General features: G+C 40.4%; 1 protein-coding gene across 4 annotated transcripts in view; it reads right to left on the reverse strand.

The window, feature by feature from the left end:
- Positions 1 to 27,001, reverse strand: part of GTF2I (general transcription factor IIi) — a 78,325-nt gene that overhangs the window by 47,012 nt on the left and 4,312 nt on the right. For all 4 annotated transcript variants that reach the window (XM_050908691.1, XM_050908689.1, XM_050908690.1 and 1 more), the window contains exons 2-9: positions 21,486 to 21,591; positions 19,949 to 20,087; positions 5,865 to 5,999; positions 5,263 to 5,446; positions 5,035 to 5,063; positions 3,814 to 3,862; positions 3,074 to 3,117; positions 1,562 to 1,639 (exon numbers count right to left, since the gene is read on the reverse strand). In XM_050908691.1, coding sequence (XP_050764648.1) covers positions 1,562 to 1,639; positions 3,074 to 3,117; positions 3,814 to 3,862; positions 5,035 to 5,063; positions 5,263 to 5,446; positions 5,865 to 5,999; positions 19,949 to 20,087; positions 21,486 to 21,584 — 757 coding nt within the window. In that variant the 5' untranslated portion in view covers positions 21,585 to 21,591. The remainder of the gene's footprint in view (positions 1 to 1,561; positions 1,640 to 3,073; positions 3,118 to 3,813; positions 3,863 to 5,034; positions 5,064 to 5,262; positions 5,447 to 5,864; positions 6,000 to 19,948; positions 20,088 to 21,485; positions 21,592 to 27,001) is intronic.

Here is a 27,001-nt window from a genome sequence, read left to right on the forward strand (position 1 = left end):
AGTTTGGAGGACTACACTAGGAGGGGGGAAAGGGGCAGTTATTAATTGAGCACCATTTTATCTGAGAGAGATACATATTGCTCTTCACCAATCAGAAAATTTAAATTCAGAGTTCTGTAAAAGACAACAGAAATCCCCCTCCCCAAATCCACATTGCTTAGACTTCACCATGGACGCATATCATATAAATGGGATTTTTTAGCTCAGACGAACTCACTGCAGTACAATGGGTTACTATTTTGTAAGGAAGTGATTTCAGTACAGACTCTCTTCAAACGGCATTGGAATACACTTCAGTCTATTGGCCAAATTCTGACACTGTTTTCTATGCAAGAAATGGAAAGCCACAAGGGCTGAAAAGCAAAAAGATGACAGGACTTGGCTTTGGAAGGAATAATGATTAGGTTGTCTTCTCCAAAAAAGTATCTATTTTTACTACGTTATATTGTGCCTGTAAAGCACCCCGTCCCCTGAGGCTAGGCAATGTACAAATATGAAGAAAAGATAATCCTAATGCCAGAGAATTCACCTTTCCAATTCTGAACTTGAGTGGTGACATTTTGCAATGCTGTACAGTTAAGATCTCTCTGAACAGTGCTCGTACACTACTTGAGACATGCCAGTACGAGAATATTGATTCTACAATCCTGCAGTTAGTTATTAAAGCACATTAGAAAATAATCTCAAGAATCTTTGTGTCTAAACACACACAAAAATGTTATCTCAATAATATATAATATTACAAAATGAAAGGATGTGCTGTTTTGCACTTCATTGTTGAACATGCAGCTATCCTTCAGAGATGCATGGCAGCTTGCCTGTGTTGCTTTGTATTGCTCAGTTAACCTAACGACAAATGCAAACAGGCTGAAATAATAAATTTAGGGTTCTAGTTATTTCATATGGCCATTTATAATCACGACTTCTTAATTACTGTTCATTTCAACCCACAGAAACAATGATTTCTTTTTTTCCACTCCTAGTTGAGGTTAACATGCAGTATTAACTGGATATGTAGAGGTGAGGCAAAGCAACCTTAAAACATACACAGAGCCCACGTCATGGACGTCACGAATGTTGTTATGCTTTGTCTATATAAATAGACCTTTCAATACAATTTTGACACACATTGGTCATTCCATACAAGAAAACTGATGGATACACTATAAAAGTTACTGAAACGTTAAACTAAAGAAAAGATTCAAGCAGTACTCTAGACAGCATCATTATTATGGTTTATTTCCTGTTTAAAGAGGTCACTGGAATTAGAGTCTGCATACTGGATCCTCAGAAAAAAACCCAAGCAGTTCAAAAGACTCCTGGAACTTCTCCTTCAGCCCAAACACACACATGTGGGTATGCTGAAGTTGTACTTCAGCTCTTTCGGTATTCTTCAGAATAACTTAACTGATAGCCAGCATGGAAATGTTGTATCCCTACAGAGCTTAGTAATTGCATGTTTAATGACCAAGAATAAGTAAAAAGAGAGGCACACAGAGAGTAACACATAAGCAATCAACCTTTTCATGAGATAAACACATATGAAAGTTAGTATCATTACCTGGAATATTATATTGATAGTAGTCAGGATCATCTGATTCCTCCTTCACTGTTACTGTTGCCATTTCCAAAGAAATTCCTGTAGAAGCAACAAAGGAATCAAATATGGACACTAATAATAACCAGATTCTTAAAAAAACCCAAACAAAACACCCACCAAGATCCTAGATGGTCTCTATTCAAAAAAAAGAAAAAAAAAAATTTTCAGGTGCTGAGACACTAAACAATTGTTGAGCTAAAACAATGGTAACAAAGTGACCTGCTGGTTTCTTATGTTTCAGTTTGGTAACCGTCAGAAGGGATTCAGGATTAAATGCTTCCCTCCAAACTAGGCATCCTTGCAAATGCTATCTTGGATCTGAAGAATTAAAAAAAATGGTCTCCTTCCTTTTTGCCCACTACCACAGCCAAAAAAAAAAAAAAAAAAAAAAAAAAAAAAATTATCACTTCTTGTGCTGAAAGTACTTCTAGACCTACTCCTGCTCACTCCTCTGTACAGCCAAGTTCAGATACAGTCTGCATCAAACTGTGCTGCTGATGGAGCAACACCAAAGGTCCTCAACTGCTCTTGGCATCCTTTAAGTGAAATATCCCCTCCATAAGCCTTCACAGCATTCCCTAAAATGTTTTCAAAACGTTCTGACAAAAGGAGAATTACTCAAAATGCCTAGAAAGCAGCACTGGAAAGAGTCTGGGACCAACCTGACAAAAAGCTCAAGTTAACTCTTCACGTACGTTAAGCTAAATGTTAACCATGAAGGGTTCCCAAACCACAAGTTTAAAGTTGTGAAGCACAAAGAACTAGAGCAAAAAACTGGACTAAATATAAAAACTTAATTCTTATACAAAATGCTGAGCGGTGTAGCCCAACGCAGCAAAAGGGAAAGTCACCAGCTTATCTCTAAGCACATCTGTCATCTCACTGGCTCTAATGGGATCATTCATGCCTTCACCTCAAAGCATACACGTAAGCGTTGCTCTGCTGCAGATCACAGTGCCTTGCAGGATCATGTCCTACCTGCAGGGGAACTTAGGAATGCTTGGGCATTTTTTTAACAATAAAGCATTTTGCTATTTATTATTTATTTATTTCCATTTTAGCTCGAAAATGGACATTCTGTCATTTTCAGTATTTTAGTAATATTAACAAATAAACCAAGTTTTTCTCTCCCTATTAGGGACAAAGTGATCTTGAATTAGAACAAAATAAAAACCAGAGGATTTTCTTCTTCTCCACTGAAAACTAAACTATTTACAAAAATAAATTATTTTATTCTACAAAATTTTACAAATCTCCTCCTTCTAGAAATGGAAACATTTGGCTAAGGTTCAATACTTGATAAAAACTCCAACTGAAAAGTGGACAATTTTAAGGAAAGAAAAGTTTTTCCTTCTCACAAAGGACGGCTTTTTGCTGCTTTTTTCTTGGAGCTTCCTATCTTTGCTTAAATTCAGCCTTCTGAACAGAAACTGACCATTTTTTTTGCAAATAAGGGCAAAATTTTGAACATACCAGAATCCTCGTTTGGTTCCGTTTTCACTTGAATAGGAGGACAACTACAAAAACAAATAAAGCACATTGATTTTACTTGACAACCTGTAAAGTTTGAGGAACTTTCCAGAAACGTGATATTTGTTTTCTATAATGTCAATCTCCCAGTATTTTTTTCCAACTAGGAACACAAAAGTAAAAAACCCTGCATCTTGGCTTATCTGATTTATCTCAAAGGAATTGCCAGGAATCTCCTATCCCTACATTTTCGGGACATACACAATATCCAAAGCATGTTTACCATTTAATGAGAAGCAAACTCAGAAGCACAGAAAACTGATCCCTGTTTTCACATTAACCAATTTTTGATTTATTCCAGATATAATCTCTTCTTTTACTAACAAAAAAATTTATTTTAGTTTTTTTAATTGAGAAGGGGGAAGGAAGAAACATTACATCTGTTCCCCATTGCTGCCGTATCGTAAAACATGACAAACTTATCCCTGCCTGACAGACTGTGAATTAAGAACACTCATTGGGCTAATTAAACAGAGGGGAAACTTTGCCATCTGTTTAATTCGTAACAGTTTCCCCACAAGTAATAGTCAAAAGAAAGAGAAAATTCAGCTTCATGCTTTTTACAATCCCAGGCAAGCAAGTTATCCAAAGGTCAGCTGGACAGAAAAAGCACATTAAGAGAAAGATAAACGATATGAAAATACATAGTTGATACAAAAAAAACTACATTATTTTAAATTCACCTTCCACCTGGAGGTATAATTGAATGTGAAGGATCTGTCATATGAGCTCCTGAAAGTTAAAAGACAATCTTTGAATTTCCTGTACTCCGTTTACCTTAAATACAAATTGAAAATGTAACATTGATTTCATGAAGCGAAAACCTGTTCACATTTTACAAGCATATGGGCATATTTTCTGTATTCACAGATACGAGGGAAAGATCTCATCAAACTGTTCTATTAATCTATAAAGCAACACCAATATAAAATTACTTCAAATGTGCATTTCACCATGCTTTTCACTGCTCTCTTTCATGATGCTAAGTGAAAATCTTGGGAAATAAAGGTAAACAAATCTTTCACCTAAACTCTGCTAAAAGAAAACATAGTTTTACAGAGATTCAGCTTAGTCCTAAATTACAGCTAGGCACAAATAGATTATGTTTTTAGAATGTCATTTACCACACTGAAAACCTGCCTTGCATTGTCAATAGAAATATATTATTACCAGAATCTCTGTTATTTCCCACTCTCTAGTCTTCTTACTGGGCACAGGCAACACATTTCTAATTTTACTAATCCAGCATCAACTTCTGGCTGTTTCACCTGGGAAAGTGAAACCTTTCTTTTTTGACTACATGCCTATAGAGATCGCTTCATCCTCCTCATAAAACAAATCCTCACATACACGAATTTGGCAAGTAAAGCAACATGATCCCATGAAAGGAACAGGAGAAGGGATTTCTTCTAAGCTAGAAGTGAATCTTTGCAGAGTTTTAAAAAACTCACTCTAGCTCAGATTTTTTAATATATAGAGGCTTTCCTAGGAACTACAACACCTAGCCACTTCAGAAGATTAAATCAATTTTTAAAATGAGATATAAGTGCCAAAATCAGCTACGTATTGGAACACACAGCACTGCAAAGTCTTGGCATCTTCTAAAAATGCAGTGTAGTCCTTCATCGGTTCACTTCTTTCCCTAGGATACTATCCAATCCACATTAAATTTAAATTCAGTAAAAGGATGAAGAATGCAATAGAACAAATTTTATCTCTAAGTAGTCGCTCCTGGCAGAATGCGTAAAGGAAAAGGTTATAGTTCCATAAGCAAGGCAACTCACAGTCTAGGAATTTCTGCACAGTTTGCCATTTTATCCACGTGACCAAATCTTGTATCTATATTGCTATCTAAACTAAAATTCTGATCTGTTTCTGTTTAGTCTGAGTAAGTAGTAACTTACCTAGGTGTTTCTTTGGCTCTAGGAAAGGCCTGTGTGGAAATATGGAAAGAAAAACCCATAGCTTTAGCAAAGACATCATTACTTACTTGGTAGCATAACATTAAAGAGAGAGCACTCCTGTTTAAGAGAAACAGGCTGCAACGTATTTACTTAAAAATTGAAATTAATTGGACTTAATTTAAATACAAAACCAAAGTGGACAGACCAGCACAAGACAGAGCAAATAACCTTTTGATGATAAATGAGATCCCTGACTTGTTTTCCAAAATCCATTTCAGGGTTGAAACATCGTAATTTGCTGGATGTTTAAATGCAAGTCCTTCGGGCAGGCCCTGCACTACCACAGCAGACTGGTCCCTCTGAATCTTCTCATATGGCACAGGCACCACTGTTGACTTTCCTAAAGCTTTACCTAAAAAAAAAAAAAAAAAAAAAAAAAATTGTTTTGGGGTCAAGAGTGCTCAAGTTAGCAAAAGGACGAGTCCTTCATAAAACTTTTTACTTTGGAGAAGACTGGAGCAAAAGCAAGGTGCAGATGCAAATCTCTACAGGAAACCAAGTACTGCTCGCATTAACATGCACTGGAACCCACTGAGATAGAGGCTTTCTTGAAAGAAAACTAAATGGGCTGTGCTGTGCAATAATCTCAAATCACATCCCACAAAACACATCAAAAAGAAAACTATTCAATACATGTACGTTTTAGAATTGGCTACTAAAAGTTAAACTTATCACCTTAACAGCAGTATAGTTGGAAGGCTAAGATCATGCAGTACTTCCCTCCCAACTGGAATCCAGAACAGCTATTTAGAAGACTTTAAAGCACCCACCATAGCAAAAGCAGAAAAAGTCCTCCACTGACTTTCTGAGAGCTTCCAGTTCCACAATATCCACTGTCAGTCTGTTTACAGGTGGTATGGCCTTTGTTTTCTGCAGTTCTGCAGCCCTCTCCTCTTCTGTAACACCTGACAGTTATTTATAAAAATAAGACAAAAATAAAATAGTAAGTTATTAAAACACCCAGTACCCAGTCCCTCCAGTTTAGACTATAGACACTCAGGAAGGATTCCTGCCAGAAAATCATAAGAACATGAGCAATGAGTAAATTTAAATTTACACCAAAATTATTATATCCTCCTTACAATCTTTGAAAATACCACCCTCTGAGGTGTAAGAATGATGAATTAAGAGACACATCCAAGCAGGCTTTTTTTGGCATGAAGAGGTAGAAAACACTATTAATCTCAGGAGAGGATAATACAGTAGAAATAAAATGCAAAACTGCCAAGAAAAGAAGGACCAAGACAGTCACCAGGGAAAAGGTAAAACGCCTGTGTGGAGGGTCCCATAGCTCTCTAGTGCTATGCATGATGTCTTATGCAGCACTTATGTTACATCCTGTTTTGTTTATGCTGTATGTGCTTAGCTGAACTTTTTATAGAAGGCATCTGACTTTTGCCACAACAGCTCCTATATCTTTCAAAAGACATTTTAAATACACGTCTCTCATTGCCAAATAGGAGTTGCAAACAAGCCATCATCACACAGGACAGAGAAGATTTCAGCCCTACCCCTTGTCCTAGCCTCTGAGCAAAAGTCATTGCAAAAGGAGTGAGGGAGTAACAATGCTTTCGATATTAAAAAGCAAACGGAAGTGATTGTTTCAGGTGGCAGCCTTCCTTTCTTATCATTTGGTTCTTGCAAAGATTTACTGAGAATCACACAGCAAAAACAGGGGAAAACAGAGATATTCTGCATATGAAAGAAAAAGCAAGGGAGATCTGTTCCTATGTACAAGAAAATGATCAGTGCTGAAGATGTGTCATGACTTCACCATGAGCAAGCACAGCGGTAAGCCTGAAACACTGCAATTTGCATTACCAGTACTGCTGGCATCGTAATTCTATGCTAATACAAGAAAACAAACATCAGTTTTAACAACTGATTACAAACGGGTTGTGAAATGAGCTAAAGCAGCAACGCTTTAAGTAAAAACACATTTACCATCTTAAAAACTCCTATCTTCATTTAAAAGAGAATCTCTTCCTTCCTCTACAGATCACACATCTGCTTTGTGCCCTGGAAACCCCCCTCCACGTGACATTTAGCTCTCTAGCTCTTCAGGCCTGAAACTTTTGCTTTCTCTGCAATATGATAGGGCCTACCATAACACAAAAAAATAATGCAAAAGTGGAATATTATTATATACCTATAACACAGGTGCTTACTTAATGACAGCTTATAAGGTTTGCCTGCAGACTCGGGGATGAGAGACATCAGTTTCCATTTATAGCTACATGCAACGTCGCTTTTTGGGTGGGTTTTCTTCCACATAAGAGACTGATTCACTGAAAACACCTCTACTGCCAGCAGCTTCTCAAAAGTGTACCCACACTTTCTAAAAATAATAACCAAAACAAAAATAAGATGACAACACTGCTCACTTCCCATTAAAATGAAACGCAGACAAAGAGACATAGAAATTTTCCTTCTTAACTAGAAGAGAAACCCTCATCGTTGTTTATTACACGATTTTTATCCATTTTCTTAAGCTCACATTATGCATTTGCCTCCCTAATCTCTCCCACATTTGTTGGCCAATTTCAATCAAGTCTGACAAACAAGATCAAGTCTCAAACACACTAAGATTTATAAAGGCTCTGCACAACTGCTCAAACCTAGCAGCCATTCATCTCCTCCTGGCAGCACCGACGGACACATCTCCACTTGTTGGAGGTTACACAACTTACAGGCTCTGTTGAAGCCCTCGCCACAATTACTAGAGCACCCAGCAGGACTCAGGCTACGTTTGGGAGGGGATGCCTGGGACACGTGCAACAAGACCTGGCGGGGAAGAGGGATGGGGGGCTGTATTTACAGGGTAAATGGCTCAGGAAGGGTGAGGAACGGTTGTATGGTAAAAGAACTGCATTCTACACAGCTGGGAGTATACTGCAGGATTAGTCCAGTTACTCTGCAAAAGCTATTCTGGATTCAGCAGGATTACAATGACCCAACTCCTGACAATCCTCATTTTGCACTGAGAGTCCATATATGGTTGAGTGTCTCCTATCTTTTGTACTATCCAGGTGTTTTGGTTATTCAGAACACCCTTCCCTCTTACCTGTCCTGACCAACGGCAGACTGGGTTTGACAGTCCAGCCTACCACTTGGCTGGAAAAGGAATCTCCCAGCTGTCACCATCCTTATAAAATGGATATACTATAAAATGAATAGGCTGCTTTAAAGTAAAAAAAGCCCTCTTTTACAAAAAATTTTTATGAGAGAACAAAAAATGGAATACTTGAAACAATCGAATTTTAACTTGGCAATTTTTTCTTGTTGCATGGCAGCAATTAGATAGCTACACCCTGACCTCTGTATGGGCAGATGCTATAGCTTCCTGCCTTAAATAGATGCTGTTATGCTTATTAATTGATGAAGAGAGTTACAGCGCAGCAGTGTTACACAACACTTATTCTGAAGGTCCACTAAAGCATGGTCTGAGTGCAGCACACTAAATAGGCCACAAAGCGCGTCTGTCTTCAAAGCACCTGACTCAGAGGTAAGGGGAAAGCTGCTGTTTGGAGGAGGCAGGCTGCATTTCTCCTGCGGAGCAGAGCATGCCACGCTGGGTCATGCTGCAGACAAGTGACAAAAGCAGCACTGTCTGCATCTCACCAAAGAATAAGAAACAAGAAATCAAGCTTTAGCAGAGAAACAATTTACTTAACTGAAATTTTTTCAAAAGTGTGAGCTGAAGATGAGATGCTACACAAACAACAACAGAGAAAAGCTGGTAGGATTCAGTGTCTGAAGCTGATGGAGCTCAACTCTCCTCTAGCAAAAGAGCTGTCAGTCCCACGGTACATAAGGCATCTTACAACATCAGAAGGTTTTTAATCAGGTGGTTTTAAAACCCTCAGGTAGAGAAAGCCAAGAAGTGATTATAAGAGTATGAATGTCACCCCTGCACAGACACTCCGAGAGGCAACTTAAGGGCAACAATTATTTTGTGACAACACTCATGTATATATATTTTATCATTTGTGCTTAAGGAAAACTACTCTCTGAGAATAACTATGAGCAATGAAAGAGGGAAAGTAAATGTGTGTGTGGCTAAAAGCATTTTGCTTTGTTTTATAATGCATCCACCCAGTTAATCTGTGAGCTTTTTAAGGCCATCCAGTCTTACAGTTCAGGAAATTGGACAATAACCTCAAATTAAAGAAAAATAATTTTACGATTATCAAAGGATCACTTAAACCACAAGAAAAGCAAATCACCTGAGGCAGAATTTAGGAGCCAGGGAATTTCAAAAAGATCGGCTATCTACAGTAATTTTCTGTTTGTTTGCAACTCTGAGGGAACAGATGGGTGGTCTCCACTGAAATGTGACTGAACTTTCTTAGCAAGTTTTTTAAGCTAGCTGTTAGCTTCATACTCCTTAACTGGCTAGGCAGAGACAAAACATGAAACGTTTCTGAGAATCAAGCCAAGCAACCTAGCTCTAAGAAGGCTGTAAAAGAGGCCAGTTACCCAAATCTGAAATAAACCCAGAAAAATAGCACAGAGCTCTGAGCTAGGCAGGACACGGCTAAAGCTAAAGGTGCTGGAAAGAAAAGGCCTCGGGACTGGTGCACGACCTGCAAGAGTCTCTGTTCCTGACACATCTATGGAGCCAGAGAGGCAGACGATGGAAGCAAAGGAAGCACCTCTGAGGAAGGGAGGCAGAAAGTGATCTTACAAAAGTCTTTAAAAATAACTTGTGTCTAACTATGTAACAGAAGTTTTGAAAATGCATTTTTCTTTTCATTTTGAGAACTTGGGAAAAGGGGTAAACTGACTTGTAAAACAAGGGAAATTGCCAGCAATGTGAAACTTAAGAAAACCAGATTAATTCACCCCTAATACCATGAGAAAGGGCTTGCAAAGGAGACCATCAAAAAATGCATGGCTAGCCAGGGCTGGCCATCACCCACTTCAGGTAAAGCCCTTTTACCAGTCTGGGAAGTTGGGGAAAAAAGAAGGGAAGGAGAACAGTAGTAGAAAAGAAAAGAAAAAGTATAGCAGGCCACAAGGAGATGGAGATAGGAGAATTATTTCCATGTCTTTCACGAAGATCTAGGCTATCAGTGCAGAATTCAGCTAATGAACACACATTAATACTTGAGAAATATGCAGCATGGGACAGCTCAAAAACTACATTATTTGCATTTCAAAAGGTTAGGCAGAAGGGGACTGTAAGCTGAACCATTTAAGTGAGCTCAAATGGAGACAGCAATGGCAAAAAAAAAGCAGCTCTTACAGTAAGAAAGACGGGGATGACTGCTTTGGATTTTATTTTTATTACTTGTAACTGCAACTGTTTGGTGAGTGCTAGGAATGTTATCTTTAAACTAATTCCTAAGCACGTGATTTATTAGGAATAAACTGATCAAGTCTTTAAGGGTAGATGCTTTAGCTCATAGCTACATTCTGCAAATACAAAATAGAAAGTGATTGAAACTGAAATCTTAAATCAAAAAAGCTCTTGGGGATTCCAAGAATGAACACAGTTCAGTTAATTTATCAAGCAGTTACAACCGCAACAGAAAAACTCCCCCAAAAACTAGGGGTGGGGCAGAAACAGATGCAAAATATGAACTGGTGCTTCCAATAAACAGAGTACGATGTAAATACTTTAAGAGACCGGGAAAGTAGAAGCCCAGAGTGCTGGAGGCAGTCACAATGTATGTAGCAAAGTGTCCTAGCTTGCTGGCAGGAACATCTGAAGCTTCATGCTTTTTATTAAACAAAGATATCCCATAAGCTTTAGCAATTAGGCCACTCCAGACATCTTTGTAGCATCCTAGGGGGATGGGGACTCTCAGAACTAACTCACAGTGCTAAGGTTTTACAGTCATACAGAGGCCTGGGCACAAAAAATGCAGAAGATCATCTTGCGCAGAGAGCTGCAGAACAGGAAAGGAGATACACAAGAGGAAGCCAGCAGTTACCATGCCCACAACTCTCCCAAGCAAAAAAGATTATGAAACTGTTCCCTAATTAACCCCAGGCAGAGCCAGCCAGGTTAGCATTAACACATCACTAAACAGGCATGATGCAACCTGGCTCACATAATGTAAAATGGACAAGGGAACACTCACGTGATCCCTTCCACTAGCAGGGATGCAAGGTCTTAACTCCCAAGTGACAGACATGGTAGGAATAAAGACATCATGTTTGCCAGCACAATTGGTTTGGGAAATGGTGATGGGCTACAGTCAGTGTGGCCAGGAGCAGCCATGTATCTCTTCTGGTCTTGCAATTTGGAGAAGTGCAAGTTATTCCAAGTCATCTACTGCAAAAAGGGAGGTGAAAACTCAGGAACACAACCAAGAGCCACAGCTGAGTAAGTTACCATTAAAAGTGACTGGGAAGAGCCTGTTCCAGCAGATACTCAAACAGAATAGGCATTTAGCAGAGGTTGTTTTAAAAAGGCCACTCCCAAATAGCTGGAAGGAAATCTGGCATGAAAAAAGAGGTTGAGAGTTACAGAGGTGTAAAACAGCTCTGGCTTTGCAATAGGAAAGCATCCTGACATTCACAGCTTTAAAAAACAACTATTCCAACATCCTTTTTTCCTGCTACGCGTTTTGTAAAGCTTACCCATTTTGAAGTGCACTGGAAGACCAAAGCTAAAGCAAGAATCACAGATACAGCCCTCCATTTGCATTTACAATAGGTAACAGATTAGTGATGGCATACATGCAACTCCATGAGTGTTTTGTCAGGACTAATCCTCCGCCTGGCTCTTATTGTTTTTCTTTCATTTACTATTTATGTCTATGATTTAATGACTCCTTTCTCTTCCAAAATATTCTGTAGCTTCAGGAGCAGCAAAAGCCACAGAAGTCTCAGCTGGCCACAGAATAGTTTAGGGCCAAAGAAAATGACTGTGGGAAACCAGTTTCCACACTGGCACATCATCAACAAAAAGAACTGGTATTTTTAAACTAGCTGCATTAGTGTCAAGGGATTAGCCTCTGAGCAACATAAAAAGATGTCAGCTAGTTACAGAATGGTATTTTCACTATAATACCGTAGCACATAATCAGAGCCAAAGATGATTATGAAGATTGTCCTTTAGATATTATAACGAGGACAAACAACGCGATCACTAGCAGTTAGACCCACTAATAACCTCTGTTATTAGAGTAATACTGAAAAGGTATTAGGCTGCTTCCATACAGATCAGGAGATTCAGTCTGTGCTCAATTTCAAGTCTGAGACATTCTGCTTTAGAGCTGAAAAGCTAAACATCCCATTTAGATGCTGCTTCTGAACTACTACAGGCATGACAAGTAAGATATACAGAATATAATCAGAGGTAATCACAATAGTAAGGAAGAAGCAAATCAACTTTATTAATACTTTATTTACATCATTACTGGAGCATCCAAATAAAGTACCATAAAAGGACTATGTCCAGACTAGCAGTACAGTACACACACTAACTAGTAAGCTGCAGTGTCAGGGGCTATCTCTGCAGATTTAATCAAAGACATTTTTAAGCACAAGTCTAAAACTAACCCAGAGCTACTGAGTTAATAAAAATATTCACACTACTGTAGCTTGACTCCCACCTATCATCTTCTAAACACAAGATCTGTGGATGATGCTCTCAGGCCTGCAATATCACAGTCTGTTCAGCATTGCTTATAGTGAAAATACATAGATGACACACAGACAGGATCAAACATGTAAATAGCTTCATCCATTAGAAAAATGAAAGAAAGCAGCAAGACGTGCCAATCAGAGCTTCAGTATGTTAAACTTTATACCAATATGCTATACACTTTACTGAGCTTTGGTTAAAAAAATACTGAAGTCATGTATTTCTATACCATGCTTTTTAGATATCATCACCTACAAAGAGAACACAGTTCAAGACAAAAATACTGATTTACAAGCTATTTAGATGCCCACAGGTAGATGTCATGGAGCTTTTCAGAAGCTTTGTTCTAGATTTTTAGGTACCTAAGTTGCTTGGTAGATCTGGCCCTGTTGCTAGCATGGCTTTTAGTATTGCTAATATTAGAACTAATTGCACCTGTGGTGATGCAATGGAGAATATTAACTTTTTTTTAAACTTCAATCGCAAGAGAAGTATTGACTATTTTATTTCACAAAATACTTCTAGTTTGGAAAAAAACGTATTAGGCAATTTGGAGTGCATGTACCTCTTGTCAGTAAGGAACAGCGTAAGACAGATAATGATAGGCAAACAAAGAAAGGAAGCTGCTGCCTTCAAACAGTTGGACTTTAGGGCTGTAGTGTCCATATGCACTTTTCCATAGGGGATGACTCCAGCCAGGGCTCATATTCACTGATGGCAAGATCTCCTGAGGTGAGCAAAGCCATCACTTCTGATGAAAGCGTATCCAGAACGTTCAGACTGCCTTCCAGCTGTCCAGGATCTCAGCACGGTGTATGTGATACCATCGAACAGCCCCAGTCCCCACGTGGAGCACACTATGTTCACTGACAGCACTTTTGCTGTGCTGCGGTATCACAGCTAGAGATGCAAAACAGCCTCTTGGAACATCTGAGTAGCTTTGTCCTGTGCAGTCATAGTTTAAACATTAATGTTTAATGCAAGGAAAAAACTATTTCTGTCACTCAGAGAACAACAAGAGTAAGATTTCATGAGGAGAATCCCTAGAAACAGATCAAAATTCTGCCACTGAAGGGAACACAGAAAGCAAAGACAGAAGTGAGTTGTAGCTCTTTGGCATAGCTGGGAAGATGCTACCTGGAAAACAAGGTCTAGGCAGTAACAGATTTGCTTTAATCCCACACAGGCATCCTCCAGCCTACAGAGACGAACAGCCAGGGATGAAGTAGACTGACGCTCTCCAGTGTAGGTGTGATGTACAGACTACTCAGAATCCCATTTGCACATCCTTAAAGACCAAAGGATTGCTCTACAGTCTTTTTGTGCATTTGAAACCTTCTTAGATACAAGCTAAAAAGCTCATTCTCCACAGAGAAGAGATCCTGGCACAGTGAACAGCAGCTTCTGTGGAAGCCAAAACCTGAAGTGAGGACAGTCACTGCATACCTATAATTACAGCTATGGAGTAGGAAGCCAGCATCTACCATAGCAGGACCCTAGACATGGTATAACTTCAGCCAGAGATGCTTAATTCTCTCTAGACTATAGTGACAAGCTACTACAGGCCCAGAAATGCCAATTTCAGGTATTCAGACGGAAACTACAGCAGGCCAAAGTAGTCCAACAGTTGCCAATCCAGTTAGAGACTTGCCAGTTTTGAATTTGTTTTGTTTTTTAAACCAGTAAGATCTAGCCGTTCAGGTTTCTGGTTTTGTTTGCTTTTTCCACTCCCCTCTAAACTGAAGCATTACATTAGTTACAGTGTCAAAGAGACTCTTTGTCGAGTGTACTCCACTCTCCTGAGACCCCCCCAGAGTACTGCGTTCAGCTCTGGGGCCCCCAACATAAGAAGGACATGGACCTGTTGGAGCAAGTCCAGAGGAGGGCCATGAAGATGATCAGAGGGCTGGTGCACCTCCCCTATGAAGACAGGCTGGGAGAGTTGGGGTTGTTCAGCCTGGAGAAGAGAAGGCTCTGGGGAGACCTTATAGCAGCCTTCCAGGACCTAAAGGGGGCCTACAGGAAAGCCAGAGAGGGACTTTTTACAAGGGCCTGTAGTGACAGGACGAGCGGTGATGGCTTTAAACTGCAAGAAGGTAGATTTAGAGGAGATGTAAGGAAGAAGTTCTTCACTGTGAGGGCGGTGAGGCACTGGAACAGGTTGCCCAGAGAGGCTGTAGACACCCCATCCCTAGAAGTGTTCAAGGCCAGGTTGGATGAGGCTTTGATCAACCTGGTGTAGTGGAAGGTGTCCCTGCCCGTGGCAGGGGGGTTGGAACTAGATGATCTTTAAGGTCCCTTCCAACCCAAACCATTCTATGATTCTATGATAAGGGAGCACAACGTCAGAAGAATTCCCCAGAAAACCTGACACTTCTATTTGCTCAAAGGCCAGAAGGATTCAATGAGACAGAAGCCTAGCTGCAGATCTTCAAGCAAGTCCACAGTAGCCTAGTTTATGGGAAAAGTCGTTTTACTTGCCTGCAGATGATTGAGGATCTCCAAAAGGGAACAGTAATCCACATACCAAAGATACTGAGGAGCCAAAGCTGAGCAATCTTTCCCATAAGGTCTTTGGAGCATCGTGTGCCATTCATTCATCACGAGCAGGAGGAACAGCTGTGCCCATTAAAAACACTCGGGTTCTGAGCATTCTTGAAGCTACAAGGAGTTGTTGCAACCTGTGGCTGGATGGACATGGAGGTATAGGTAAGAAGAATGAAAGATGTTGGGCCAAAGTCTCTAGCAGGACTTGCAGCCAAACTCCAGCCCATACCAGATGCATTGTTAAGATCAGCGTGGAAACCTGACGCCACCAGAAGGAAAACAAAGGCTCCTAAGGACCTATCATCCAAGATGCACCATCTACAGATGCAAGATGGCTCCACCTCAGGCAAGTGAGCCCAGAGCCCTGGCACCAAAGAAGGAAAAAGCAGCATGACTGGGAGAGCTGACAGAAAGTTGCAGAACTAGCAGGATTACGCTTCCGTGCGACCTACATACCGATGGTGCAACAGCCAGTACCAGTGGAAATGCTAGCAGAGGCAACTGGGATTCTTGGAGAACAATCAGCTCCTTGGCAGATGGGATGGAACACACAGTACTGGGCAAATCTCTTTCAAAGTCCAGAGCAGATGACCAAAAGGGTGTTTGAGTCAGGAAACTCTTCTGAAAGTTCACTTCTGACAGGCAAATACAACCTGGGCATGATGAGGTCTCTTCTGGTTTTTTTCTTTGTTTTATAAACCACCTCCAGCTCCTTTCAAATGAGAATGAATTCCACAAAGCTGATACCAAACCTTGACCAAACCTCAAGGGAAACTGCCAAGATGACAAAGACGAATACATGAAGGGAACAGCATTCTTGAGGCACCTCAGGAATAAGTCTCCTGTTCAGATTGGCTGATAACCCACAACTCCACAGCAATCCAGAGAGCAAGGAGGCACTTCATCTTGCTGAGGCCATCCAAGAGGAACTGAGAACCACACAATACACTTCAGCAGGGAACAGCAACTAAAACAGAGAGGTACTGGTAGGGCAAGACGTGTATGATCTTGATTGCTCACACTGCACAAGTATCCATGCTTGTTCATATTCCGAATGTGAGCAGGCACTCGAAGAATATACGTTTTTTATGTACAATACAAACTTACACAACCTTAGAATAACTGACACTGCAGGTTACCTAAGTTACATATTATGTGTACAAGCACATGCAGTTCTACATTGACTGAAACATACCATTTCACTGTAACATAGGGCTTACAGCATCTTAATTAACCACAGTTCAGACAAATATATTATCTGACCCAATTTTAAATAATTAATGCCCGTTGACTGGCTCTTCAACCCTCCCTACACAACCCATACTAACATTAAAAAAAGCATTGCTATAATTTGTTTCTAACGCATTTTCTTAAGGTAACAAGGTACATGAGAGATGCACAGGGCTCCTCCTTCCCCTGCAGCCAGGCATTAGGGAACCCATGTGGGTGAAAGTCATTATGAATGAAAGCCACAGGAAACCAAACTCCAGCGCTGCTTTCACTGAACCAGTTACTTGTATCAGTCCTATACTGCTAGAAAGTGTACATGCTACTTCCTTCGTAAAACTCATATATACATTTCATCAATTTAGCCCGCTAAATTACACTCATTACTAAAAATGAGCAGCGGGTTTGAAGCCTGAGCCCTCCAAATTCTGAAAACTCTTCATATTTACTCAAACTATACAAAGGAGCTGTGGGAAAAGTGGAAGTAAAGACTGGAGACACATGCTGGCTTGTCACAACATCAGACTGTGGTGGGTTGACCCAGCTGTATTCCAGGTGCCCACCAAAGCCGCTCTATCATTCCCCCTCCTCAGCTGGACAGGGGAGAGAAAATAGAACGAAAGGCTCGTAGGTCGAGATAAGGACAGTTTAATAAAGCAAAAGCAAAGGTCACGTGCGAAAGCAAAGAAAAATAAAAGATTTTATTCTCTACTTCCCATCAGCAGGTCATGTCTGGCCACTTCCCAGGAAGCAGGGCTTCAGTACACGTAGCGGTTGCTCCGGAAGACAAACATAAATAACGAATGCCCCCCCACTTCCTCCTCCTTCTCCTAGCTTTTATTTCTGAGCAGACGTCATATGGTACGGAATATCCCTTTGGTCAGTTTGGGTCAGCTGTCCTGGCTGTGTCCCCTCTCAAGACCTTGCCCACCCCCAGCCTACTGGTGAGGGGGGGAATGTTGGAGAGACAGCCTTGATGCTGTGCAAGCACTGCTCAGCAGTAGCCAAAACACCGGTGTGTTATCAACACCCTTCTAGCTACCAATACAGAGCACAGCACTGTAAGAGCTGCTATGGGGAAAATTAACTCCATCTCAGTCAGACCCAATACACAGACATAACCAGAGGAATGCTTAGTAACTACACTTCTGTTTCCATACTTAAAGAAAAATGAAGAGACCCACACAAGTGGAGAGCTAATTCTGAATATTGTCAGCACCACGTGTTCCAGGGACAGACATCACAGCTGAATTTTTGAAGGTTTAATTCTAACAGCAATGTAAGAATCTCCTGGAAGCCTTAATTAATCATAAAGGAACAAAAAGGGCCCAACTTTAACTTATTAAAAACACACAGAACTAAGGCCTTCCTGGATTTCTCCAAAACACCTACTAAAATTGCAACTAGCGTTGTCTATGGCTAGCTTTCATGTTTAACTGAAGAAACAAGGTGCGAGGGGAAAGGAACTGTTGCCGCCACAGTTCTAAGTTTCAGATCAAAAGATATTACACTATAAACTTCATTAAGACTTCAAAGTTACCAAAGGCAGTGATGGAATCAGCATTGCCAGGAACATGTAATGCTATTACTCCTAAAAACTGGTGTTCTGAGGTTAAGTCTTCTGGAATTATCAACATCTTTGTCAGCAACAGGAGAAAACTACCTCCAGCATCAAAACTCCCCAGAAAGTATGAGGAATATGCACTTAGTGAAACCATGAAATCAATGACTGAGGTTAGCTGGCTTTACTCACACAGAACTACACCATGATGTTCCACAAGAAGCATAACGAAAACACTGTTTTCAAAGTGGCTATTGTTTAATCTCATCGGCCTGACAGTACAAAAACGCTGCCCAAGAACGAGTATCTTGTAATTGGAATAAAGCAAAGGATCAGGATTATCAGAACTAAAGTAAGATTTAAACACATGCACATATCTATAGAAACCACGTCTACAGTTGAAACCACGATACAGTTGAACACAAGCATGGATGTGAAGCCAGTGCTTCCCATGGTACAGAACCAGAAATGCAGATCTAGCCAGGGAGATCAAACATCAAATCCTAGTTATTTCAGACTCCCTACCAAGAGATGTGCCCAGTATACAAAGTCTCCAGTACATCAGGGCCCATGATACCACTGTACTGGCAATAAAACAAAGTATCTAGGATCTCAGGGAAGCTCTTTAAGGAACAACAAAAAAAGAAATCAGGTGAAAAACTGAACTCCTCCCCATTATTCAGCTAACAGTTTTCATAAATACCAGTATCAGAACACTGCCCTGTAAAAAATAAAAAAGGAATTGATTCATCTTATACTTGATTCCTCAGTGAGGTCATAATTCTGCATTTTGATATCAGTTATCTGTTACAATGCAACATTGTGGTGACTTTCCTTAGAGTAAATATATCTATGCGCACAAAAAGTCACTGTCCAAGTGAATAGGACAGTGGCAAAAATCCACAGCCCCACCAGCAACAAATGACCTTGAGACAAAACCTCCAGGAGAATTTTAGCTAGCAGCAAAAGCATTTTTAGGAGCAAATGTTTCTGTTACAGATTAAACATAGTTGCTTTCCAAGCAGTATTTAATTAGTCAACCCATAACATTTTACAGCTGTTGCTTTTAAACTCCCCCAGAGACCGATTCTTCTCTCATACCCTGCTCTTGACCTGCATCTTCTCCCTTTCCCTAGGCAGGTAAATGTACATTTCGTTATTGATTAAGCAGTGTCCATCAACAACACTTTCCTAAACGAGCACGTCAATGATCCCCCAAAGTCACTGAACCTTTGAAACCTAACTCCTAAAAATACTGTCCTGTACTCAACGGATCATGTTTTATGAACACAAAAGTTCCACTGTTTTACTATAAAAATGAAATTAAACAAAAAACACACCCTAGATGTACTTAAAGGAGTACAAAAGTAATGCAGATGTAATTTTAAGTCATTATGGTATAGATCTATATTTCTGTCTACTAAATAACAGTGATATAAAAAAGCTACATAAAAAACTAATATCTTGTCAGAAATGTGCATCTGCTTTAGTAAGGCATGAAGTGATCTGAAGAACCAGGACCACCTGAGCTGACAGAAGTAGTCCACTACCTGTTCAATGTCCCGCCCAGCCTTCACGAGTGGAAAACAGACTTGGAGGAGGGGATACAAAGAAAAATTAACATGCACTAGGAAATGCAGGATCTGTTGTGAGGGTGGACAGTATAATACTTCTTATTGTACTAGTTTGTCACATTATCTAAGAAAAAAAGAACATTTCCAGCCACAGTTAAAATAACACTCCAAACAAGACCACTGTTACTGATCATTTTTATGTTCTTAAACAGCTGGTTTTGCCATAGCCAACGTAATTATAGCATGTAGCCATGATATACAGAACTTAGCTCCCCAAAGTTATTAGTATTATGCAATACAGGTTAAGCAGCTTGTGAAATATAAAAATACAACATTGAAACTTACAGTATTTAACAAAATCCTTCTGAAAATCTTTCCTAGAATTGACAAAGGCTCTTCCTCTCTCAGTTCCAACTACAAACACATCTGTTTCATATACAGCAATACAGGCAACTTCTGCCTTGGACTTGGCAAGTTCTTTACACTATAAAAAGAAAAACAAAAAGCTTTTATTACCAGAGTTAAGAGTACAGTTAATAGAAATGTATGTGGTATCATGTAAAACAGTTATTACTTCTGCTGCCAGCATCCACCCTTCAGAAGGTACTGCAAGTAACATAACACCAGCCATTAGCAAAGAATAATTTATACATCTGGAGTGCTTTTCATCAGGAATCTTAAAAGCATTGTAGATGCATTAGTGAAATTAAGGCCTTGTCTAGACTCAGAGATTGCACTGTTTTTAATTAAAATGATTTATGACATCAATCCATGTGAAATTATCACTTCCCTGTTAGATAATCATATTGAATCTCTGACTCCAACTTTCAACAGAGCGTATAGGAGTTTTGTTCATTCACAGCACACTTATCACACATCATGTTCTGTTCAGAAAGGTGTGGTTGCAAGCAGGAAGGCTGCCTGCAGTCTGCCTTGTCCTGCCTGCTGTGCTCAGGCTCAGGTGAATTCCTAGAGCGGAAGGATTGCACCTTCCCTGTGAACACCTACCTACGTGTGTTCTGCTGGCAGAAATTTCTGGCAAAGTAGTAAGGCAGGAAGCCTGCGGCGCAAGGAGAGAGCAAAGGTGCTAAGAAAATTAGTGAGATCATCAAGAAGTGATCACAAAAAGTCAATTTCTCCTAGGAACTCAGATCAGAGTTTGCTGCAACCTATAAAGACACCAACAACTGCAGCATGAGAGGAAAAAGTGACACAAAGCCTTTAGGAACTGAATAGACCCATAGGGAGAAAAGGCTTGCAATCAATTATCTTACAACCATCCCATTCAAAGTTTCATTGCTAAAAAGAAAATTTCTGCTCTTGCTTATCATTTAAGAAAACAATTTTAAAGAACCAAATCCTCAACAGTGCCTCAACTTTAAGGAAACGGGACAGGCATTTCCACTCACAGCCCTGGCCAACCTTACACCACACAATGATTAAATAACTTCTACAAAACAGGTGATATGCCAACTTAAAAAAAAGTATTTTCTGAACAAGTCTGGTACAGCAGCTGAGGACAAGGCATTAGCCTCAAGGCCATTTATTCACTCTACATTAGAGATGACAAAGACCAGAACATACTCTTGCCTTTCAACCACGCTCTACCCAAGCAGTCAAGAAATATTTCCCATTTGTTTATTTGACAAAATAATTTTTAAAACAACCACACCACAACAAGAAACAAGATGACTGTTAAGAAGACTGTTAGCACGATTTTCCACAAGTAAAGAGACAGAGTTACAGCTGGTTGGACAGCACACAGTAAGGTAAAGATATAACATTACACCTTCCCTGCTCCCCAGCGGGAAGCAATATATTGGTGTAATCCTGCACATGCCAAGACCAAGTTATGACGTAGCTGCTTAACTTCTCTACTAACCATTGACTCAAGTGCTGACATGAGGAATGTAACCACCATTCTGCTTTCAGAGGAGTCCTCATCATGGATGGACGTTGCTGGTGCGGTAGTTTGGGCCATTTTCCTCCTATAAAATGAAATTAAAAAACCTGTTCAGATACACACAACAGTGCAAGAAGACAAAAACCTCTCTTACGCAAGCAAAGAAAAAAAAAAAATTCAAAAACCCAGAACACACCCCACCACACACACACACAAGCAAGCAAATATACAGGTGAATTAACAGGAGGAAGTGCTTGCTCTTCTACTCTTTCGTGCTTCCTGCTGTTTTATCCAAAGCTGGAGCTCAACGTTCAAAAGTTAAAATGTTGTGCCATGACTAGACCACAAACCCTTTGTGCCTAGAAAGACGCATATTAATTGATTAGCTGAATTTACAGCGATTTTTCTTTCTAAGCAAGTTTGCAACTCCAGCAGTCTAGATAAACGCAGCAAAAAACCACTGGCATTAATGTACAGAAAAGAAATGGCAAATCACAGTTATGACACAAGTATTAGAACAATCCCTCCTGTAATTATCATGGCCTAGCTCAAAACAAACCACCACCACCCTGCCCCAAAATCACGGCCTCAGAGACTACAGTATCAGTAACCAGAACGTGACATTTTTAGTTGCATATTCTTCAGTTGTAGGATTAACTCCAAAGCTAAGCAGTCCCATTTAAGTTGCTAAAATTAAAAAAATTTCAGCAGTGACACAAAAAAGAGATTTAAACCTATTTTCTGTATGTCATTCAAGAGACTTTCAACTTATTTGAGAAATAAGTAATAATCAGGACTGGTTTATGCTTCTGCTGGTAGAATTGTCTATACAAGAATGAATATATTGAGAATGAAGTTTCAGCAGCTGCTAAGAGCACATTTTTCTATTACAGTGTTGCAACTTGTGATGTTTACAGGTATCTAAAGCAATAACCTGACATGCCTGGAGGAGGACAGAAGTGGTAGAGATTTAGCTGTTACAACTCCATGTGTAAGTCTTGAGAAAAATCACCTCAAAAGTCAAGATAGCTCAGATTGAGACATTTCACAACAGCTCAATGAGATAGCTTGCTGCTCCTGTAGAACCTGGACACACGTGGCTCAAGTTTTCAAAGGTGACGTGTATCCTATTAGATGTGCAGTCAAGTCAGGGCAGCATAAATAACCATTGCATGAGATAATACATGCTTACATTGGAAAAAATGGCACTCTGTTGTTCTTTTGATAGGGCTTAGAGCACTTCAGACTACAAATTGGAGAGGAGGAAAAAAAAAAAGCTAGCAACACTGCAAGCTCACAACAGACATCCAGCAGCCTTCTGGCTCTCCAGACACAGGCCGGCAAGGTTTAAACAGCTTTAAAATTGCGTTATGGATGAACTGGCAGTGGCATAGTCAGCAGCCGTTTAAGGATGCAGGTAATGAGAGGTTTGAACATCGGCACCTGCTACACTGAAGAATAGGCAAAGAGGTCCTTCATCAGGTCTGGAAAAGGAGCGAAACTTCAAAAGTGAATATAAAGGAATAACAACTGTCGAACGATGTTGATTACTTCAGTGACCTAAGAGAGGGTCAGCTGGGGATGGGGAGGCAGAGGCTGATGGGGTTATTCTTCAGAGGAAGAGGGGCATCTTACTTATTGCTTGTGGAATATCAGAGGGAAAAGGGAGATTATCATGTGACTTAAATAAATCAGTCTTCACTGAGCCATGATTTTTGATACCTAACAGACTTCTCAAGCTCATCTTTGGAACTCATTTAGGGTTGGGATGCTGACAGTGATTTTAAACATGACAGCTTTTAGACTTTTTAAAACGATATCTTACCAATCCAATATTAAAGATTAAATAGAACATAACTACACATTTCCCCTTTCTCCCATATCTCTACTCACTGTCTGATGCAGTTGTTCTGCATCAGTTCAACACCTCCCAAGCTAGCCGTGGCACAAACATACACACCTACCCCATTCTAGGTGAAAAATCACGCTGTGTAAAAGCAAGAGTAAACTTATTTTCTATTTTGCAGAGGTATCTTGTCCAGAAAACAGACGAAGGAAATTCTAGCGATCATTTGAAGGCTGTGGATGCACAAGCACATAAGAGAAGTGCCAGCTCAGGCTGTCTCCCCCATGCAGAATTGCTCCCATCCCTGGAGGGTGGTTTCTGATCCACAGGCACACAGTGAATCAAGTCAGGGAGCTTGTCCAGGGAACAGGGAGAAGCAGCGCTCCACTGGACGGGGTCCCAGTTTGATTCACCGCACAGCCCCACAAACAGCCGTCCTGGCTCAACGGAGAGGACAGCACATCCTAAGCTACCTTGCTGCTGCATGTGAAGCCACAGCCTCAGTATCTCAGAATCGCATTTGGATCAGGAGTTGGGTTAGGTTATCATTGGACTACTCTTCTAATAACATTTGGAAGAGTCTTTCCAAAGTATAAAGTCATAGTGGCTTGTATTTTTAGGACACCCATTCTTTAACCAGTTTGCATGGTGCCACATCAGTGTTTAATGTAGGTTCAAGAGACATCCTGTTGCACCATGGCAGCACAAGAGTATTTTTCCTACCTACTTGACAGCAAGTCACATGTGAAAGATTTTTTTTTTTCCCCCCACATTTCACCAGTTTTTCCCTTTCAAACAAGTTTTCTCCACTGTCTTTATCTATACCACTGGGACAGTGTTTATTACTAGAAAGAGTAGGCTATGGTTCAGTAGATCTAATGAACCTGGCTGCCTTTCCAAGATCCAGCCCTTAGAAAGTGTGTGACAACACCACTGCCCAATGTAAATCCCCAGTGCAAAGCCTTGAAAAAAGTGTAACACCTTACCCATTACCAACATGCTACACAAAAAGGCCAATTTAAAAACCGTCCTTTGAACAACTATAAGCTGGCTGCCAGAGTACCACTTACAATATATCTATTAATCTTAATCACATACTGCTAAAAAAGAACTTCCAGATCAGTTAATATTAGTTATAATTACCTATAAATCCTTCAGTTTAACTGTGCCGAGATGAGCCTTTGCCCAAGTAAAGGCTTGTAACAATGAACAAAGCCTTACAAAATACACTGGTAGAGTACCGAGGATGTAGCATTTAGCCATTCCTGCCTGTGGTTTAACCCTGGCCAGCAACTAAGCCCCACAGAGCCACTCGCTCGCTCCTCCCCGGTGGGATGGAGGCCAGAATTGGAAGGGCAAAAGTGAGAAAACTCGTGGGTTGAGATAAAGACAGTTTAATAGAGAAAGCAAAAGCCGTGCGCACAAGCAAAGGAAAACAAGAAATTCATTCACTGCTTCCCGTCGGCAGGCAGGTGTTCAGCCATCTCCAGGAAAGCAGGGCTCCATCACGCGTAATGGTTACTTGGGAAGACAAATGCCGTAACTCCGAACATCCCCCGCTTCCTTCTTCTTCCCCCAGCTTTATATGCTGAGCATGACGTCATATGGTATGGAATATCCCTTTGGTCAGTCAGGGTCAGATGTCCCGGCTGTGTCCCCTCCCAGCTTCTTGTGCACCCCCAGCCTGCTCGCTGGTGATGTGAGAAGCAGAAAAGGCCTTGACTCTGTGTAAGCACTGCTCAGCAATAACAAAAACATCTCTGTATTATCAACACTGTTTCCAGCACAAATCCAAAACATAGCCTCATACTAGCTACTATGAAGAAAATTAACTCTATCCCAGCCAAAACCAGCATGCTGCCTGATGAGAAGGTCACCACGATATAGACCTAAAAAACCCTCTGGGTTTTCCTTTTACAAGGAGAAAACCAAAGACCAAAACCAGTAGCTTTTCAGGAAGCCAAATCAAACCAACATGCATGTCACTCCACATGTTTCTTGCCAGCTTCTACTTTTAAGAATCAAAAAATAGAAATACTCAAGGCAAGAGAGAACAAAACCACAAGATACAGTTACTTTCCATCTTCCCTGTACTCATACAGAGGCAGACACGCCAATCTTGATAAACCCACCAGTAACGGATACTGTCTCTAGTAGTTGCTTGTCAGACACACAAAAAGCAAAAACAAAAATATAATTAAGCTTTATGAAGAAAAACTGTTATTTAAGCATATAAAGAATACATATGGAAAATTAGGGGGAAAAAAATGAAGGAATATGCATTTCTTAGAGAAGAGTCTTAATAAGCAGTAGCAACATGTTTTTACCCTTCACCAGATGTAATGCAAGCTGGTATTCCAAAAATGATACATCCATTCATTGTCTGCTACTCTCCAGAAAAGTAGCTGCGGATGCCAAAGCATACTTTTCTCCACTAACCCCTCAACTAGCATTACAAACACTAAAACAAATCCTGCTACACTGATGAAAAAGAACGTAACTCCCGAGAACCCCAAAATACAGCTGGATGCGAGTTAGTGTGAGCTCATCCTTACACACCACTGAAGATTTGCTGCTCCCTAGGGGAAAGAAGTCCAGTTCCTGCTAGATCCCCATGGGCCACTTTTGATATTTGGGGAAAAAAAAGTTACTCTAGCAGAGTAAAAAAGCACACATTTCATTACAAAGCTGGAACAAGAAGGAACATAACAAAATATACCATTTAAAAAAAAAAAAAATCTAACGAAGCTAGACTGCTTCTTGGCTGCTGCAGCTTTCACCCCTTGGCTGCTTTGCCTTCTGGGCCAAGACACAATTTCAGCATATTTAACTCTGCCCAAATATTGGCCTTCTGACAAAGGACAGAAGTTGGTTCTTTCCAAACGGTACAAATTAATACTCACAAGCTGCTAAGTGCAAATGAATCTTTTTAAACAGATGTTGGCTAAAAATCTGTGTTATTTTTCCTACAATTTGGTTCAGTGATCCCATGTTTCAGAGGAAGTGAAGTCTGACGGTTCTTAGCTAACCTAGCATAGAAACTCTGTTGGGATGCAAACCGACCACCACCGGTTTTTCTGATTTTCTGTAACACATCCACCCTAGCTGCAGCGCACACAGGGCTAGGAGAGTCTCACCTTCACCCCACAGCATCTGTTCATAGCTGACCTATGCAATCCCCTTAGGATGATCTATTTTCCTTGTTATGACATGTCATTGATCATCTTCAAATTATACAAATACTCTATAAGCAACAATTTTCAGCTCCTTCCAACCACTAGACTGCTCACACGTAGCAGAAACACAACTAGCTTAACAGCAAGGGTGCTCAAGACTGTGTGACACTCTTACCTTCAGATACATGCAACTATTTTTTGAAAGGAAGTATTTTCACCAGCCATAGCCCAAGAGAAATAGAAGCAAAGGATCTGGGAGTTCCTTCACAAAAACATTGCCAGTTCTTCACCATCTGCATCTGATGCATCTGGATTATGAATCAATTCAGATGAGCAACATCCATGTTACCTCTGTGGAGGACCAGCCTGTTCTGAAACACAAACACTGCTGGACCACACTAAGCAAAAGCAGCTCCAGATGTTCAGAGCCAGCTCAATCCAAAGCAGAGAGGCAGAGGCCAGTCTGGCAGAGT

The sequence above is a fragment of the Gymnogyps californianus genome, chromosome 20 (genome assembly GCF_018139145.2).
Source record: "Gymnogyps californianus isolate 813 chromosome 20, ASM1813914v2, whole genome shotgun sequence".
Taxonomy (NCBI): Eukaryota; Metazoa; Chordata; class Aves; order Accipitriformes; family Cathartidae; genus Gymnogyps; species Gymnogyps californianus.